Source organism: Rattus norvegicus, chromosome 6, assembly GCF_021556685.1.
Source record: "Rattus norvegicus strain SHRSP/BbbUtx chromosome 6, alternate assembly SHRSP_T2T, whole genome shotgun sequence".
Taxonomy (NCBI): domain Eukaryota; kingdom Metazoa; phylum Chordata; class Mammalia; order Rodentia; family Muridae; genus Rattus; species Rattus norvegicus.
The window spans coordinates 21,035,007-21,053,746 of NC_141539.1; the positions used below are offsets into that span (position 1 = coordinate 21,035,007).

General features: G+C 43.8%; 1 protein-coding gene across 5 annotated transcripts; it reads right to left on the reverse strand.

Annotated features, from left to right (window-relative positions):
- Positions 1 to 3,664: 3,664 nt before the first annotated feature.
- Positions 3,665 to 8,192, reverse strand: Gemin6 (gem (nuclear organelle) associated protein 6). 5 transcript variants are annotated; one of them, NM_001395137.1, is made up of 4 exons: positions 7,968 to 8,192; positions 7,058 to 7,201; positions 6,088 to 6,291; positions 3,665 to 4,496 (listed from the first exon to the last, which is right to left on the reverse strand). In NM_001395137.1, exon 4 carries the CDS (start codon positions 4,442 to 4,444, stop codon positions 4,121 to 4,123), a length of 324 nt encoding a protein of 107 aa, NP_001382066.1. In that variant the 5' UTR covers positions 4,445 to 4,496; positions 6,088 to 6,291; positions 7,058 to 7,201; positions 7,968 to 8,192; the 3' UTR covers positions 3,665 to 4,120. The 5 variants fall into 5 exon arrangements, with proteins under 5 accessions (NP_001382066.1, NP_001382065.1, NP_001009466.2 ...); NM_001395136.1 differs by lacking the exon at positions 6,088 to 6,291 and having other exon boundaries at positions 7,972 to 8,192; NM_001009466.3 differs by lacking the exon at positions 6,088 to 6,291.
- Positions 8,193 to 18,740: the final 10,548 nt, after the last annotated feature.

The following is an 18,740-nucleotide window of genomic DNA, read 5'->3' on the forward strand; positions in this document are numbered from 1 at the left end:
TGTTTAATGCAGTGATAGTACTTGGGAGCTGAGACAGGAGGATTGTTGTAAGTCTGAAGCAAGGGTGGACTACACTGAAAGTACCAGGCCAGCCTGGGAAATATAGAAAGGGCCAGGCCCTATCCCAAAAACTATAATAAATAAAAAAGCAGTATAAGACCTGTACACAGAAAATTCCAAAGCACTGCAGTCCTGACTTCTGCACGTGGGCATACTTTAACAACTGCTGGATGGCGGGCACAACCTTTAATCCCGGCACTCTAAGTTCAAGGCCAGCCTGGCCTATAGAACGAGCTCAAGAACAGCCAGGCCTACATAGAGAAACTGGCTCAAAAAAGAAACCAATAAAAATAAACCTCAAAACAACAACAAAACCCAACAAACCAAAATGCTGGGAAGGCCGTGGAGACTGTAAAGCCTTTGCACGGTGCTGTGGGATATAAAATGGAGCAGTCACACGGAGGTGTAGCCATTCCTCCTTTTATAAACAGGAATCAGATAGCAGTCCTTAGCACAGGCACCCTGAGTATCATCCGTTCCCACCAAACTAACATGTGACCGTGAAGGCCCCTACGTCCTCAGTAATAATCTAACTTCACATATGGTACCGGGGGTGGGGTGCCCCTTACTTGCCCAGCCACATCATCAGCTCCAATAATTTAAAAAACTTGGGGAATAAAATCTGTTTCAGGCATGTCTCTAAGAAACAATGGAAATGTTTAGGAAATCAGATAAACACCGTATGGGGGAAAAATTACTACAAACTTTGCCTCTAAAACAATTTTTAAAAATCTCAAAGGCTGGCCTTTAATCCCAGCACTTGGGACACAGAGGCAGGCTAATCTCTGTGAGTGGGAGGCCAGCCTGGGCTACAGAGTGAGGTCCACAACAGCTACAGACCCTGTCTCTGAAAAAAAATTTTTCCTTTTAAATATTTCAAAAGCTGAACCAATACGCCCAAAGCCTTAAAGATTTTTTTGTTTTAAATCATATGTATATATATGGTAGAAGTGTGCCTGTTAGACCAGGTGCACACAGGCCAGTGTCAAATACCCCAGGAACCAGTTATACTTGGCTGTGCGCCAAATGATGTGGGCGTTAGGAACCAAACTCCAGCCCTCTGGAAGAGCAGTGCGTGCTCTTACCACTGAGCCATCTCTCCAATCCAAGTCCTTTTTGTTTTTGTTTTTCAAAAGTATTCCTGATGCCATGTTCAAAGGCAGCCCAGGCTACCACCCAGAAGCAGCAGTAAACAGAGCCAGCTTTGGGAAAGGCTGCCTCTGCAGAGTCTGGATCTCCAACCGTTGGCCCTGAGGGAGGTTCAGAACAGGTGAGCTAACCTGTCTGGGAGCATCTTAGCTGAGGCAGTGACAGGGAAACTCCCTTAGCTGCCAGTTTCCGTGGCAGAGAGGATCATTTCCCCCTCCAGCACTCAGGTTTTATTTGTAGAATTGTTTAAACAGTCAGAGTTCAGTCGCCAAGAAGCAGCCTGTTTCCCGCAGACCACATTGACAGCAAATCTATCTACCAACACTAATGACGGATCTGTCCCTGAACCAAGGCCTGAGCGAGGTCATGGCTTCTCCTGTACGGCTTATCCCTTTTCAAGGGTGTCATCTGGTCAGAACCATGTCCACAAGCATGTCAGCTATTTTTGTATTCTGCTTCCTCTACTACCTTTCTAAAGAGTCTTGGTCGCTGAATTTTACTTTTAGAATCATGGTGTTTAAACCTGTGAGGAAAAGCCAAGTGTAGTGACCCACACTTGTAATCCCAGCTCTCAGAGAGCTGAGGCAAGGACATCGTGAGGTCAAGGGAGGGTCAATCAGCCAGGGTTAGAGAGTAAGAACCTGTCTCACAGCCTTACACAGTCTCACACAGACACACACACGCTGGGTAGTGGTGGCTCACGACTTTAATCCCAGTGCTCAAGAGGCAGGTGGCTCAGAGTTTGAGGCCAGCCTGATCTACAGAGCAAATTCCAGGACAGCCAGTGCTACAGAGAAACCCTATTGGGCTGGGGGAGGGGGAGCTGCACACCTAGGAATCTGTGAGAAATGGATTCTTGACTATGTAACATACATGTCTGAGACTGAGGCAACAGGACCACTGAATCCTAGACCAGCCTTGGTTGCAAAACCAGACCCAGGGCTAGAGAGACTGTTCAGTGGTTAAACGTACTGCTCTTGCAGGGGACCCCAATTCAGGTATCAGCATCAACAGTGCGCAGCTCACAGCCACCTGCGACCCCAGCACAGCAGATCTGACATTCACTCTTGGCATGGGCACACATGACTTACATTCACACAGACAATATACACATAGAGATGAAACACAAATCTTTTCTTCCCCTCAAGCAAAAGGAGAGCATGGTGGTGCATCCCTTTAAATCCCAGCACCCAGGACGCAGAGGCAGATGGATCTTGGTGAGTTTGAGATCAGCCTAAAGTACATAGTGAGTTCCAGGATAGCCTAAGCCACACAGTGAGATCCTGTCTCAAAAAAAAAAAAAAAAAAAGCCATCAGCTAAAACCTTCAACTTTACTATATTCTATTACTCGTCAGCTTTGAGTCACTGAAATGAACAAACCACCTGAAGCAGGCTACTTACGGAGAGAAACTTAGCTCAGTGCTGGGCGTATAGGACAGTACCATGATGGCAGCTCCATTTTGGTCAGAGCTGGAGCATGTCCACAAGAGTGTTTTCTTCCCGAATACACATCATGGTGAGCTTATATCATCAAACAGGAAGTCTGAGACCAGGTCCCACAGCCCTTCTTGTGGTGGTTTGAATAGAAATGGTTCCCCAGACTCATGTTTGAAGGTCTGGCCATAAGGAGTGGCATAAGTAGTAGGTGTGACCTTGTTGAAGGAAATACGGCACCACGGGATCAGGCTTTGAGGCCTCCTATGTTCAAGTTACGGTCAGTGCGGCACAGTCTCCCTTTGCTGCCTGTGGATCAAGATGTGGAACTTTCAGTTCCTTCTCCAGCACCATGTCTGTTACACGCTGTCATGTTTCCCGACATGATGATAATGGATTAAACCTCTGAAATTGGAAGCCAGCCCCAATTAAAGGCTTCCTTTGTAAGAGTTGCCACGGTCATGATGTCTCTTCACAGCAATGGAACCGTACGACCCTTCCTTAGGGCATAGCTTCAGTGACCCAAAGATTTCCCCTTATGTCTCATCTCTCCCTGCCTTATTTTTATTTTGTGTGCATTGATGTTTTGCCTGCATGCATGTCTGTATGAGCATGTCAGATGCCCTGGAACTGAAGTTAGACAGTTGTGAGGTAGCATGGAGGTGCTAGGAATTGAACCTGGGTCCTTTGGAAGAACAGCTAGTGCTCCTAACTGCTGAGCCACCTCCTCTCTTAAAGGTAGAAGTCCCCATCACAAGAACTGAGGGGTGCATAAGCTATAGCCAAACCACAGCTGATTCAATTTTGCTGAGTCAACCTCAAAGACCAACTTTCTTTTCTCAAGGCAGGGTTTCTCTGTGTTGCCTTGGCTGTCCTGGAACTTGCTCTGTAGACAATGCTGGCTTTAAACTCAGATTTGCCTGCCTCTACCCTCCAAGTGCTGGGATTAAAGGAATGTGCCGCCACCACCCGGGAAAGACCAACATTTTAAAAACAGAAATATGGTTAGTCCAAAGAACCTGAGACTGATTTTTACTTTAATATCTTATATTGAAATTTACAAGTTTATTTCACATTGTTACACCTATTCAAAATGCACCCTTGTCTCACAAATAGGGTGATTTATCTTAAATCATATGCAAGGAAATCTCCTTCCAAATTTGACTCTCCTGTGTTCTTTTCAGGACAAGGGACACTGTTCTGGTGCCTTCACTTCCTCTGATTTGACCTAAACAAAAACTTAAAATGTACGCATATGGGGTTGGGGATTTAGCTCAGTGGTAGAGCGCTTGCCTAGCAAACGCAAGGCCCTGGGTTCGGTCCCCAGCTCCGAAAAAAAAGAAAAAGAAAAAAAAAAATGTGCGCATATACACATAGTAGTCATGTGCTTTGAAGTCTTGTAATATAATCAACTTACACTGGAAGAATTTAATACAGAACCAAACAGTGAAGTCAGTGTGCTCCTCGTGCGGCCTCTCACTGGGAAGCTGAAAGATGGCCTTGAATAAGATCCTGAATTCGGGACAGAATAATCTCGTTAGAGCTGCTGCAATTTTCTGGAGCATATGGTGGGTCTATAGTAAGAACCCCAGCCACACAGAGAGTCCTTTGTGTGTCTCCCTCTTCAGTGACAGGGATGTGGTTCTTCTCAAGCCATTTCTTTAGGCTGGTTTTCTTCTTTTCCAGATCCTCAGGGCTGTACCCTTTACAATCTGCAGATGTGAACAGATGCATCAGCTTCTCTCTTACTCTGTGGTCCCCTTCGCTTACAGTTTCCACTGTCTGCACAGAATGTCCCATAATTCCAGTCACACATAGTCTGCCATCTTCAAGGAAGTTCACGAGGACAATGCTTTAAAGACAAAATAAGTTCAGAGCAGATTGGTAAAAGAACCTTAAGAATTAGGAAGAAACAATGGACTAAGAGCATCATCAACAACTGAGGTCCCTTCAACAGGAGGGAACAAGGGTCCCTGGGGAAATTAGTCTTCTCGTCACCAAATGCATTCACTGAGGTCCTTAACACCTACCATTTTGCCTAGCTCATCATTATAAGGGCACAGTTAATGAGTATCTAAAGAGTGGGAGAGTTAGGGTTGAAATGTACTTCCAAGACAGTGCATGCTTTGCTCTCCAGTTCCTAACAAAGATTAAAACAAAAAGTTACAAATGCCTTAAATATGTGTAAGACAAGGCATTTTTTAATTGTAGGATTGAAAAACAAAAACAGGGTTTGGAAATAGCTCAGGGGATAAGGGGCTGTACTGAGGAGTGAGACTCAATCCCTACCACATATGGAGGCGCAGGCGGCCTGGAATCCCAGCATGTGGGAAGCACAGACAGAAGACCCTTAGAGCAAGGTGGTTACTCAGACTTGGCTACTGGCAAGCTCTGGGTTCAAGTGAGAGAGCCTGCCCCAGTACTCAAAATGGAGAGTGACTAAGGAAGCTGCCTGACAGGAACCTCAGGCTTCTATCTATTCATGCATACATGTGCATGCTTAACCGCACATACCTCACAAGAATATGCACACATACATTCACGTAAACCACATACACATAAACCAGTTAAAAACATAAACATTAAAGCTAAAGGCACATGGGGGCTGGAGAGATGGCTCAGTGGTTAAGAGCACCCGACTGCTCTTCCAGAGGTCATGAGTTCAATTCCCAGCAACCACATGGTGGCTCACAACCATCTGTAAAGAGATCCGATTCCCTCTTCTGGTGTATCTGAAGACAGCTACAGTGTACTTATATATAATAAATGAATAAATCTTTAAAAAAAAAAAAAAAAAAAAGCTAAAGGCACCAAAGTAGACCAAAGAAAACAAAACACAAAATTAAAGAAACTGAAATTTAAAAATTAAACTTAAAATTAGTAAGTCAGAAGATCATCAAACCCAAAGTTGAAACTGGGTTATCTCTTTCTCTTCTCTCTTTTTCTCTCTCCCTCTCTCCCCCCGCCCCTCTCTCTCCCACACACACAGACACATACACACACCTAGGAACACACTCCTTCCCAAAGTTCCTTTTGTTTGTTTGTTTTTTGTTTTTAAAGACAGGGTTTCTTTGTGTAGCCCTGGCGGTCCGTAAACTCACTCTGTAAACCAGGCTAGCCTCAAAATCACAGAGATCCACCTGTCTCTGCTTCCTGAGTACTGGGACTAAAGGTGGGCCAAAACACTTTAGCCCAAAGTTGTTCTCTGAGTAAAAAAGAAACAAGATTCACAAACCTCAGGCAAGACAGAAGGGACACAATACTAGGAATATGGCGGCACCATTTAAAGATACTATAAACAAATTCATGATAATTGTTCTGAAATTTGGAAAACATCCATGACAGGCTTCATGGCAAAGGCCTGTAATCCCAGCTATTCTTAAGGCTGAAACAGGAGGATCACAAACTCAAGGCCAGCCCGGGCAACTTGGTGAGTTCCTTACCTTTTCAGTTTTCTTTCTTTCCTTCCTTTGAGACACTGTGTAGCCCTGCCTGGCTTGAAACTCCATGGGTAGACCAGGATAGTCTCAAAGGACAGAGACCGTCCTGCCTCTGCCTCCTGAGTGCTGGGATTAAAAGCTTGGCTCCCACTTCTTCCACATGACGTGTTTAGGAATTAGGCCATCTGTCTTAAATGTGGATGATTTCTAATAGAAAATTTATAGTCATTACAGAGTACCCGCCATCACTAAGCTTCCCCTAAAGTTAGCCTCGCGCCTACTGTGGCACTTCTGTCAAAACTAAAGAGTTCCCGTTAACCGAGCCACACATGTTATTTAGCTGTATGAGTCCTCCACGGTGCTACAGAAACTTAGTAAGGTTACAAATACTTACTACTTCAATAAAGTATAGAATCTGCCAATAAAGGGTATGGGCATTTTCCCCTTGACATCTGTGTATCTTCAGTCCTTTTATCTTTTGAGACAAGCTCTCACAATTGGATATGGTAGCCCACCGTATGGATATGGTGGAGATAGGAGGGTCAGGAGTTCATGTTTATCTTCAGCTACATAATGAATTTGAGGTCAGTCTGAGTTATATGAAACTTATTTCAAATATATATATATATATGTGTGTGTATATATATATATATATATAAATAAAAGGTAGGTGTTCTGGCATTCAGGAAGCAGAGGCAGATGCATCAGAAGTTTAATGTTGTCTAACTATATAGCCAGATAAGGCCAGCCTGGGCCACTTGAGACCCTCTGAAAGGAGAATTAGAAGAGGAGAGAATTTCTATTTTCTATTCCTGTAAGTGTGTCTGCTTTGCTATAATATTCCACAGCAGTCAGGCTCAAAAGCAATTCTTATGTGTGAATAACCAGCCTTCCATCATCCGTCTGCCTTCTCATCTTGGATCCAGGACAGTACAGGGGATTGTCATTTCGGGAAAGTAAGATGCATACTCACTTGGCAGAGACTGGGTCTGTGGTTAGCAGCCATCCTTTATACTCCTTCTCACTGGCTATCACTCTCACTTCTTTGTAAACGTAATCCTCCCATTCTAAGGGGCTTTTCTTCGTCCATTCACTCATGGTTACCAGCTGGCTAGATCTAGAACCAGTACCAATTCGGGTTAATCACTGTGCATATTCCACTCATGCCAATGTCTTAACACCCTAATAGCCATTCTGGAGGCAGCGAAAGTCTGTAATTTGCCTGAAATTAACAAGTTTCTGAATGCAAGTAAGCACCGATACATAAAGCCAGTCTTTTTTTTTTTTTTTAAGATTTATTTATTATATATAAGCACATTGTAGCTGTCTTCAGACACACCAGAAGAGGGCATCGGATCCCATTACAGATGGTTGTGAGCCACAATGTGATTGCTGGGAATTGAACTCAGAACCTCTGGAAGAGCAGTTAGTGCTCTTAACCGCTGAGCCATCTCTCCAGCCCCATAAAGCCAGTCTTAACTTACAGTCCTCCCTACTAGTAGGGCTGAGCCCAGCCTGGGAACAAAGTGCGCCGGCTCAAGCCTCAAAAGGAACAACATTCAAAAAGCCCATTTGGAGTATAACAAACTGATACTGTGTTTGGAGAATTCTTGAGAATGTTTTGTTTACTATATCCGGGATGGGGGTTATTTATAATTCAGACTGAGCTATGGTGGTAGCGAATGGCCGCAGGTATAATTCTCAAACTCCTGTGGCTTATCTATTCCCACCCTCTGCTCCCAATTCCAGATACTGCTTTCAACCTGGCTTTGAACTGGCCCATAGATGATACACAAACTCTTCAGCTCCGCTTTCCTCAGATAACAGGGTTTTGCCCTAAACCCTTTAGAGACATAACTGATGCGGGGTTCTCGGATTCCTACCTACTCTTTCTAGATGATTCTCCGCGGGGTTTGCGCCAATTTCCTCATAAAGCGCTGAGGACGCTCCAGCGAAGCTCTAGAGCTCGAAGACTGGGTCCTGCCTTGAGGCCGCCATACCCAGAGCTGTGCGCAATGCAGGGAAAAGCCGAAGAGACGCCTGACTAAAGTCCGACTTAGCTCACACGCCACGGAACAGTCTTGAGTCGGCCCGCCTGAGCCCAGCATGCTTTGCTCTTGACGTCATTTCCTTCCCCCAGAATCCTCCGCTCTGTAGTCCTTTTGCCTCCATTATTGCTCGAAGGCGGAGTCGCCTGCACTGCAGGTTGTGTATAAGAAAGCCTGAGTTCTCCCAGCCACCGTGAACATTTCAAGAAATCTTTGTAAGAGGAAAATGTTCGTACTATGTCCTCAAAGCTTTCTAAGTGGGGTGTGAAAATGCGTTTTTTCCCTGAATTCAGCATAAAGCTCTCTGGGTAAATCTTAAGGCTCTAGAAGTTGAGGTGAATGGCATGAATTCTTGTTTAGCTCATTTTGGGGGCGTTTAAAATGGGTGCGCCTTTGGGGACGTGCTCTCAGTAAATCTGAGGGCAGTGGTGAAGCTGGGAACATCAGCACTGGATCGTGTCGAGTACCATCACTCATTATAAACCCCTTTGGTGGGAAGGGATACAGCCCTTGCTTCTGCTTCAGATTTCTGGGCACGTAGCTGCCTGGGCTCTGAAATACCGCAAGAATCTTCAAGACTGATACTGAAAAGTGGTGCAAGGCAGTAAATGCTAAAATTCTGCCGGTACTGGGGGGAAAAAAAACAAGGGCGATGAACAAAAAAGCAGAATCATTAAATACAAATCGGCTTTTTATTACTATTTGGAATTCCATATCAAATAATCCTTCCCAAAACCTTCATTCATTGAATGACTGACTGCTTATATTAATGAGCTTTCATGGATTAAGTTAGATTTTATCAGTTAAAACCTATAAATCCACAGAGAGCTAATGTAAATTCCAAGTTATTAAGAGTGTGGGAGAAAATGTTTGACTTTTAAAACTACAGAATAAAAAAGCTACAACTGATTTGTGACAACTGTTCACTTGCATTTTAAGTTTCATTTACTGCAAACATGTTTGGGCTTATGTTTTTTTTTCTCTTTTGAAACAAGGTGATGGCTGCTACCTTGTCCAAATTATCAGAAATTTAAGTTGCATTTGGGCCACAGGTGATTCCCAGGCCTTTAATCCAAGCATGTGGGAAGCAGATCAATTAGTCTACATAGTGAGTTCTAGGCCAACCCTGTCACAAAAAAAAAAAAAAAAAAAATTAGTTGCATTTGTTGTAACGAGGCACAAGATATTTAAAATAGTCTAGCTTTTCTGTTCATTCAATTAGTACAAGCCAATGAAATGTCTCTTCTTTATATATATGCTTAGTCATCAAGATTATATTGATGAGGCTAGGAATAGCTCCATTAAAAAAAAAAAAAAAGCCCAGTATGGTTCATTTGTTACCCCATGGCTGGGAATTGGAAATAGAAGGACCTCTGGGGCTCACTAGTCTAATTTTCAAATTCTGGACCAATGAGACACTGTCTCAAAGAAGGTGTGTGGACTTCCTGAAAATGACATCTGAGGTTGCCCTGCACACACAGAGGGGAACAGAAAACAAACCTACAAAAGGAATACATTACAGGGCTGGAGAGATGGTTCAGGGGCTAGGAACACTGGCTGTTCTTCAGAGAGCCAGGATTCAATCCCTAGTACCCACAGGCTGCTTACAAATGTCTAACTCCCAGGAACTGACACACACATTTGGCCAGCAGGGACACCAGGCACCATAGTGGTACTTAGACATACATGGAAGCAAAACACATACACACACGCACGCACACACGCACACAAGTTGGATGTTTTAAGTTGGATGTGGTGGTGCGTACCTTTAATCTCAGCAGTACACAGGCAGAGGCCAGCCCTGTCTGTACAGTGAGTTCCAGGCCAGCCAAGGCTGCACAGTAAGACCCTGTCTCAGAAACCAAGACAAACAAAACCAAAATAGAAAACTTGTGAGAAGGTTCAGAGTGTAAAGTCCTTGCTATATACACATGAGGTCCTGAGTTCTCCCACATAAAAGTGTAGGTTGAGGGGTTGGGGATTTAGCTCAGTGGTAGAGCGCTTGCCTAGGAAGCACAAGGCTCTGGGTTCGGTCCCCAGCTCCGAAAAAAAGAACCAAAAAAAAAAAAGAAAAAGAAAAAAAAAGTGTAGGTTGATGTCATTATGCAGGCGAGGCTGGCCTAAGTTAGATCAAGGCCATGACAGGACAGTAAAAAAATAAGGCAGAGAGAAAGTTTTGTGGGGAGGGAGAAAAGGAGAAGGAGGAAGGAGAATCAAGAAGGAGACTGAGCAGGATGACCCAGATCAGGGTGGTCCTGAATTGCCAAGGTAGCTGGGATGAATTTCTATAGGCAAATTTACCTTATCTAGGTAGGCAGTTTATATCCTTATCAATTGGTTGTAAGTTTATTGTGTGGATATATTGTAGATTGAGAATTTAACAAGTAAATCTAATTGCTAAATTACAAGTTTCTAGAACTTTGATTTACTGGGCTAAAGAGGACAGTGTGTGAGAGAAATGGCTGAGATCTGGTTCTGTTGCCCGCACAGAGAGAACCTGCAAGGGCCGGCAGAACCAGATGTATGTTTGTGCCAGGCATGGTAACTACCGCCTAGGGGACTGCACAGAGAGGGCAGCTAAGAGGGAGACAGCCAGGAGAGGGCGGCTTGAGGACCCCCATGGCAGAGTAGCAGCCAGAGTGAGCGGATTCGGCCCCGGGGAACCGATAGAAAACGTTACACTTTATTTTTTACCACAACATAAAAACCTAGCATGGCAGCATGGATCTGTAACCTCAGGGTTTGGGGGTTATGACTGCCAGATCCCAAGCCTGCTAGCCTGCCATTTTCCCCAAAGCATCAAGTTCTGAGAGAAGGTCTGACTCAAAAAGTAAAGTGGACTTTGCGCATGGGAACACAGGCCTTTAACCTCAGAACTTAGAAGGCAGAGAGGCAAGTGGATCTCAGTAAATTCAAAGCCAGCTTGGTCTACAGTATTTAGTTCCAGGACAGCCAGAGCCGCATGCTGGGACCCTGTCTATAATAAAATTAACAACAGCAGCAGCAACAATAAAAATAAATCATCCCACTACCCATGACTATACATGGACTGACCCTGGACTCCAACCTCATAGGTAGCGATGAATAGCCTAGTAAGAGCACCAGTGGAAGGGGAAGCCCTTGGTCCTGCCAAGACTGAACCCCCAGTGAACGGGATTGTTGGGGGGAGGGTGGTAATGGGGGTAGGATGGGGAGGGGAACAACCATATAGAAGGAGAGGGGGAGGGGTTAGGGGGATGTTGGCCTGGAAACTGGGAAAGGGAATAACAATTGAAATGTAAATAAGAAATACCCAAGTTAATAAAGATGGAGAAAATAAAATAAATCATCCAATTTAGTTTATCAGGAATAGTGGCAAATTCCTTTAACCATTGAACAATCTACTAAACTTTGGGGCCTTGTCTGGCTTCTGATGTTGGTTGCTGGGTATATGAACTCAGCTTCTTATGCTTCCAGTGCAACCTCCTTTAATGTCAACCTCTATCTGCCTCAGGTGCCTGCCATGTCAGCACATATACATACATGCATATAATACACACACACACACACACACACACACACACACACACACACACACACAGAGGGGGGGGAGGAGGGGTGCATAACTTTTAGTCTTTTTCTTTTTTCCTTTTTAGCTACTTTGTGGGTCCTTTTCCTGTCCCTTAACACTATCTTCTCTGGCCCAGCTCAGCTTCTCCTGGCTCAACTGTCACCAACTGTCTTCTCTTCTACTCTCTGACCCTACTCTTCTGTCTCCTAGATCTACTCCCTGCTACTCCCCAACCCCTCTGCCAGCTCCCAGCCTCTGCTGGCTTTTGATATCCTCTCCAGTTCCCAGAATTCCAAGAGGCAACTGACACTGAAAGGCATAGGGTCCTACAAAAAAAAAAAAAGACATAGGGTCCTTTAAAAAGGTCCAGGCACACAAAATATATCATAACACACACACACACACACACACACACACACACACACACACACATACACACTCTCTCTCTCTCTCTGTGTTTTCTCTGTTTTTTAGGTACTAATTATGCAGTTTTGAAGTCGCTTCTCTGTTCTCCCCAGGGTTCTGAGGTGTCTGATGTGACCTGTTGCTCTCTCAGAGCATATGCACAACTGAGATAACCTAGAAGCCATGCCTCTCTCTCCTCTAACTTGGGTGCCGCTTCTTGAACCTTTTATACTCCTGAACTATCTTCTAGCATCTTGTATTCTGGAGTTCCACACTGAACTCTCTTAATCTCTGTCCCCAGCTCTGTGAGCCTTTAGCTTATAGTCCCGATTTGGGCTTGCGGGATGCAGTGTTCTACTCAGTGTACTTGCTCTACGCTGTGGATGGCTCTGTAGAACAGGAAACCAAAGTCCTGCATATAGGCCTGTGAGTGGATAGGAGCTGAATGTTTCTTGTCCAGGCTTTTCTGGCTGGAAGAGGAAAGCAGTGGCTGGTCAGGCTCTCTTCTTTGCTCTTTTTGGGTCAGTGGCCAAGGTTTTCAGAGGACCTCCCCCGCTCACCTCAGCTTTATTAGTTTTGATGCTATCCACATCTTTTTATTTTCTGTATAAATACAAACAAAGCCATGTTGCCAATGCAAAGCATTTGCTGAGTTCCATTCTGATGTTAACATATCCTTATAGTATATAGACTGATTTAATTCCAATTTTTTTTTCTATAACCCAGGGTCTCTCAGTTGCTGTTGTCCCTTTTTTTTTTTTTTTTTTTTTCAGATTTATGTATGTGAGTACACTGTAGCTTTTTTCAGACACACCAGAAGAGGGCATCAGATCCCATTATGGATGGTTGTGAGCCACCATGTGGTTGCTGGGAATTGAACTCAGGACCTCTGGAAGAGCAGTCGGGTGCTCTTAACCGCTGAGCCATCTCTCCAGCCCCCTGTTGTCCCTTTTTAATTAATGTTCAGAAAAGATTTAAAGTTAAAAGCACTATTTAGTTTTTCTCTGGGGATCTTTAGTCTTCCTTTTTGTTTTATAAGCAGTTCTTTTAAGGTATGATTAGATCTTTCTACAACTGCTTGCCCTGTAGGATTGTGTGATATACAGTGTGCTTTACACTGGAGACATATGCAGGGGCATTGTCAGTCTTAATTTGTACAGGTATCCCCATAATAGCCATTACTTCTAGTAAATGTAACTACAGAACCAACCTTTTCAGAACTCAAAACAGTTGCCTATTGAAACCCTGAGTATGTATCAAAGGTATGCTATATAAACTTTAGTTTTCCAAATTCTGCAAAATGAAACACATGTGTCTGCCAGATTTCATTTATTTTGGTGCCCTTAGGGTAATGGAGTTTGGTTACACAAAGAACAAGTAGAACATTTTCTTATAACTTCCTTGACTTATTGACAGGTGATAGAAAAAAAATTTTTAAGTCTTTACTGTTTTTTGTTTTTAAAGATTTATTTAATATATATATAAGTTCACTGTAGCTGTCTTCAGACCCACCAGAAGAGGGCATCAGATCTTATTACAGATGGTTGTGAGCCACCATGTGGTTGCTGGGATTTGAACTCAGGACCTCTGGAAGAGCAGTCAATGCTCTTAACCACTGAGCCATCTCTCCAGCCCAAGTCTTTTCTGTTAACGTGGTGTTTTTCATGAAACTTTGGGGCTTCTAAGACATTTAATAATTGGTCAAATCCATCATTTGACTTGGCAAGCTGTAATTTTTCCTTAGTTAAGGGTAATTGCTCTATCCATTCAGGTTCTTAGTTAACCATTTTAAGGGTAGAGCCTTGGTGTAATTTCAGCAGTGTGTCTTCCCCCCAACCCCTTATACATTTTGAAATTCAGCCCCTGTTGTGTCCTGTCTTTGGACAACCTGCACATTCTATATTTGTTCTGGATGACATTTTTCAGAATGGAAGACATTTTCCCAGAAGCATCTTCCATTTCACCCTTTATTTTAGAGATCATCTGTGGCATTGAAGGAATATTTAGTTTCCCACTGCTGTAATAAATGTTAGTCCCTTAAGTTAATGACTATGTCAGCCACATAAGACCTTAATGTTCCTATTTGACCTTCTGGTCCCACACACTTAAGCCACCACTCACTTTATTTTATCTGAGATAACTCACCAATTCCTAGAAAGTGGGTATAGACCTTTCCAAGTGGCCATTCTGAGTTCCAGGATTTTTGTGAAATGGTCAGATCATCAGATCCTGCATCCACCAAGCCTTCTATTTCAATGTCATTCACTTACAGCTTTAATTCTGGCCTCTGATCATTCACAACCGCTTACCAGAACACCCCTTTTCAGTCCTTCCAAACCCTCCTGCTCTCCCAGAGCAGCTTTGTCTTTAATGGAGGGAAACAATAACAGCTGAGCAATCCCATCTCCTGTGTTAAACTACATCTCTCTTTTTACATAGCCAGTACTTTAACTTCTCCTTTGAAACCTTCATGTCTAGTTCCTGGATGTGCAGTGAACCCTTGGGGAGTCAAATTGTTCCTTCCCAAGACCACGCCTAACGTCCCTGAGGGCAAAGGACCATGAACTCCTGTAAGTTATTTTCGAACATTGAATGTGGGGGGATAGTGTAAGTAACATGTTTATGGCCAAGTCTAGAGCAGCACTGCCTGTAGCAGCGTGCATCAACGCCATGATTACTTAGTTGAGGTTCTTCTGCCTGCGTGTTATTTCCTGACTGACAAGAGGCAAACAGTTCATACTTTTTGCTGTGGGACCTCGAGCCATGCCCTCCATTTTGTTTCCCGATGGCAAGAAATTGCCTTGGCTCTCTCTCTTGAACATAGACACATGGTCTGATGGCAGCCCTTGCCACATCGCCTGCACATCCCTGGAAGGCTGGGCCTTCTTTCTGGGTCCATATTTAGAAAAACCATTGCCCTTAGAGATACCTTGTTTACAACTTTGTTTCAAATGTTCATATTTCCCACAAATAAAGCACTAGGCCTTTCGATATTGGAGACCTTGACCTATTATATTAGCATGGTAATCATTGGAACCAATATCATCCATACTTTCATTCATGGGTGCTGCTCTTGCCTTCATTCAGTAATCAATCACTCATGATTTTTCAAGGTAAATTTACATTTTCTAATGCTAGGGTCTCTATCAACACCTGTCTTGTGTCAGGGTCTGATATGATCTTATTTACTGCTGAGACAAATCTTTGAAAAAAAAAACAAAAAAACCCAAAAAAACCCAAAAAACAAAAAAACAGTGAAGGCTTCCTTTCCCTGAGCTTTTGAAAAGGATGTGGACTTCTTTCCTGGCTCCTAAACGTTGTCCCAAGCTCGTAATGCTGCTAAACAATATTGTTCTCTGATGGTGTCAAATTGAACCTGTTCTTGTATATCAGCCTAAAGACCTTCACCTATCAACTGGTTCCTCGCTATTTTAATTCTCCCTGCTCTGTGATGCTGTTCCAAATTCCTGGCTTCTTTCCACTATGGCAACCATTGCAACTGAGTAGCCCAATTATTTAGAGTTTGTTTCACATAGGGTGAGTCCATGCCATAAGAAACCATTGCCTCTTTAAAACACCTAAGCCTGTCACTTCTGTTTCCTTATAACCCTGTGGATCATCCCCATTAGCAGGCATACGCTCTGTAACAACTGGGAACGCTGTTGGAGCTTTTGTCACCCACGAGTGCCTGTCCTCAAAAGGTGGTGGGTGTAACTCTGTCTTCTGAAACAGACTGCCTCGCCTGGCCATCCTCCTGCTTTTCCATTTCTTTGACTTGATTCCCCCTGACACAGTTTCCTTTTCTTCTTTCTGCCGGGGAGTTGGGGGGTGGGGTGGGACTCTGGCTCTCTGGTTCAGTCACTGGGAATGAGCTTTAATTGTTCTCTCTTTTCTTGTATTTGACAGTTTTCAACTTTGTCTGCCTCTACTCTGTTTCTCTAACGACACAGCCAACTCTGTTACCTTTTCAGAAAGCAGAGGAATGAAACCTCATTTTCCCATTTCCTCCATTTCTGATTCCCAAGCTTCTCCAGTCCGACCCATGTTCCATTTGCTCAGCTAGTCTTTCAACTTTTTTATAAACAAAACACCCCAAAAGTTAGAAAGGGGTGCTGAAAGCCATGGAGAGGGCACCCCAGTCATAGCCGTAGCACTCTATTGGACATTTGAAACAAAGTGTCACCCTCCCTTTCCTGCCCTTCGCTCTACAGTACTTGAAATCTTACCTCCCACTCTGCTTAGCCTGCATTGGTGGCCACTTGTCTTTTAATGTTTCATTCTCCTACAAATAGCCTTCCCCACCTTGGGCATCAAAGGTAGACTTTTTTTTTTAGCTACTTTGTGGGTCCTTTTCCTGTCCCCTAACACTATCCTCTCTGGCCCAGCTCAGCTTCTCCTGGCTCAACTGTCACCAACTGTCTTCTCTTCTACTCTCTGACCCTACTCTTCTGTCTCCTAGATCTACTCCCTGCTGCTCCCCAACCCCTCTGCCAGCTCCCAGCCTCTGCTGGCTTTTGATAACCTCTCCCCTTCCCAGAATTCCAAGAGGCAACTGACACTGGGTCCTTTAAAGGGCCAGGCACACAAAATAGATCATACTACAGAAATGATTGAGAGAGAAACATACCTGGCATTGACTCCCTGGCCTCTGCATGTGTTCACCCACACGAACCTACACATACACACACACACACACACACACACACACACACACACACACACACACACACACACACACACATCCCCACACAGTAAACACCCCCCACAAAAATATTGCTATAGTGTTGTTGCTATGATTTCTGCTAAAAACTAGAATTATTTTTCTTTAGGTATGTGTGAGGGTTTAGTCATTTAGCCCAGGCTAGCCTTGAACTTGCTGGGAAGTTGAGGCTGGTCTTGAACTCTTGATCTTTCTGACTCTGTTTCCTAAATACTAAGAGTACAGGAATCCACTACCATACATGGCTAAAAACAGGTTTTTTCTTTGCATTTGTGTGTGTGTGTGTGTGTGTGTGTGTGTGTGTGTGTGTGTGTGTGTGTGTGTTGTGATGTGTTTATTTGCTTGCAGGTGGGCACGCAACTGTGAACGCATACAGTTCCACTGACTGGATTTCACTCACCTCATCTAGAAATGAAAATGTGGTTAGAAAACCCAAACCCTGGCTGGAGAGATGGCTCAGTGGTTAAGAGCACTGACTGCTCTTCCAGAGGTCCTGAGTTCAAATCCCAGCAACCACATGGTGGTTCACAACCATCTGTAATGAGATCTGATGCCCTCTTCTGGTGTGTCTGAAGACAGCTACAATGTGCTTATATATAATAAATAAATCTTTAAAAAAAGAAAAAAAGAAAGAAAGAAAACCCAAACCCAGGCTGGAACAGTGTACTCATATACATAAAATAAATAAATCTTAAAAAAAAAAAAACCGCAAACCATTTCAGCTATAAAATCTCATAACTAAGACATCATTAACCCTAGACGCCCTCTGAAAGTGAGCAGGGACTATGCTTTGTTTTATTGGCAACCATGTTCTTAACACAACCAGCATAAAGTAGATGCTCGGGTTATATTGATTGTTCTCCTTTCCCCCCCTAGACAGGAGTAGCCCTAGCCATCCTAGAATTCAATGTGTAGACAAGGCTGGCCTCAAACTCAGATATCCACCTGCCTCTGCCTCCCAAGTGCTGGGATTAGGTGTGTGCCCCCATGCCTAGGTGACTAAATTAAAATTTAAAAAAAAAAATTGTTACTGTCTTTTGAGATAGACTCTCACTGTGTAGCCCCGGCTAGTCTGGAACTCAAGACCGTCCTGAATCGGTGTACAGAGTCCTTAGTAAAGCACTGCACCATTGCGCCTGCACTTTCACCTGTGTCTGAGCTGGACATGTAGACCTGCTGCTTGCTCAGCACGTATGGGTTCCTAGGTTTGATCCTAGCATGGCATAAGCTTGGAGTAGTGCCACGTACTAAAATCACAGCACTGAGGGAAACTGGGGTGGGGTCTGGGGGACACATGACACAGCCCAGGGACATACAGGATGCCAGGCACTGTAAGAACTTAAAAGTGTTCACTGTATATGGGACTGTGGTGGTGCTTGAGAAGCCCAGCGTTTCAAGCATATTAGGTAAGTACCTTATCATTGAGTTATATCCCAACCCTAAAAATCATTAGCAATGGTTTGTTGTTTCCTTTACTGTTGTTTTGACAGGGGTCTCACTTTGCTGTGCAGGCTACCTTAGCCTCTAGGCTTAGCCCTTTGATGTGTGGATACTGTGTCTCGATGGTAGAATTGATTAGCATGTTACAGGCCAGGGATTCACCTTCCCAGGTCAAGAAAAAGAGAGAGGGAGTGCAGAGACACTGGAGTATAGGGAACTAAGACCTATGCACTACAAAGATTAACGTAATGTATTCTGTGTACCCAAGCAAAGTAAAGAATGGTATCTGGAAAAACATCTCCAGAACACCATGTCCTTTAAAAATTCCAATTATAAAAGTGGAGGGTCTTTGAACTGATTAGGACCGTGTGTATGCCCAGGGGAAGATCCACAACCACAGAGAAGAAGAATTGACTTCTCTGGCATAAGGTGAAGGCTGGTTTATTTCTCTAAGATGGACATGTTTCTGTTTTGCACTCTAAAGCAATAAATG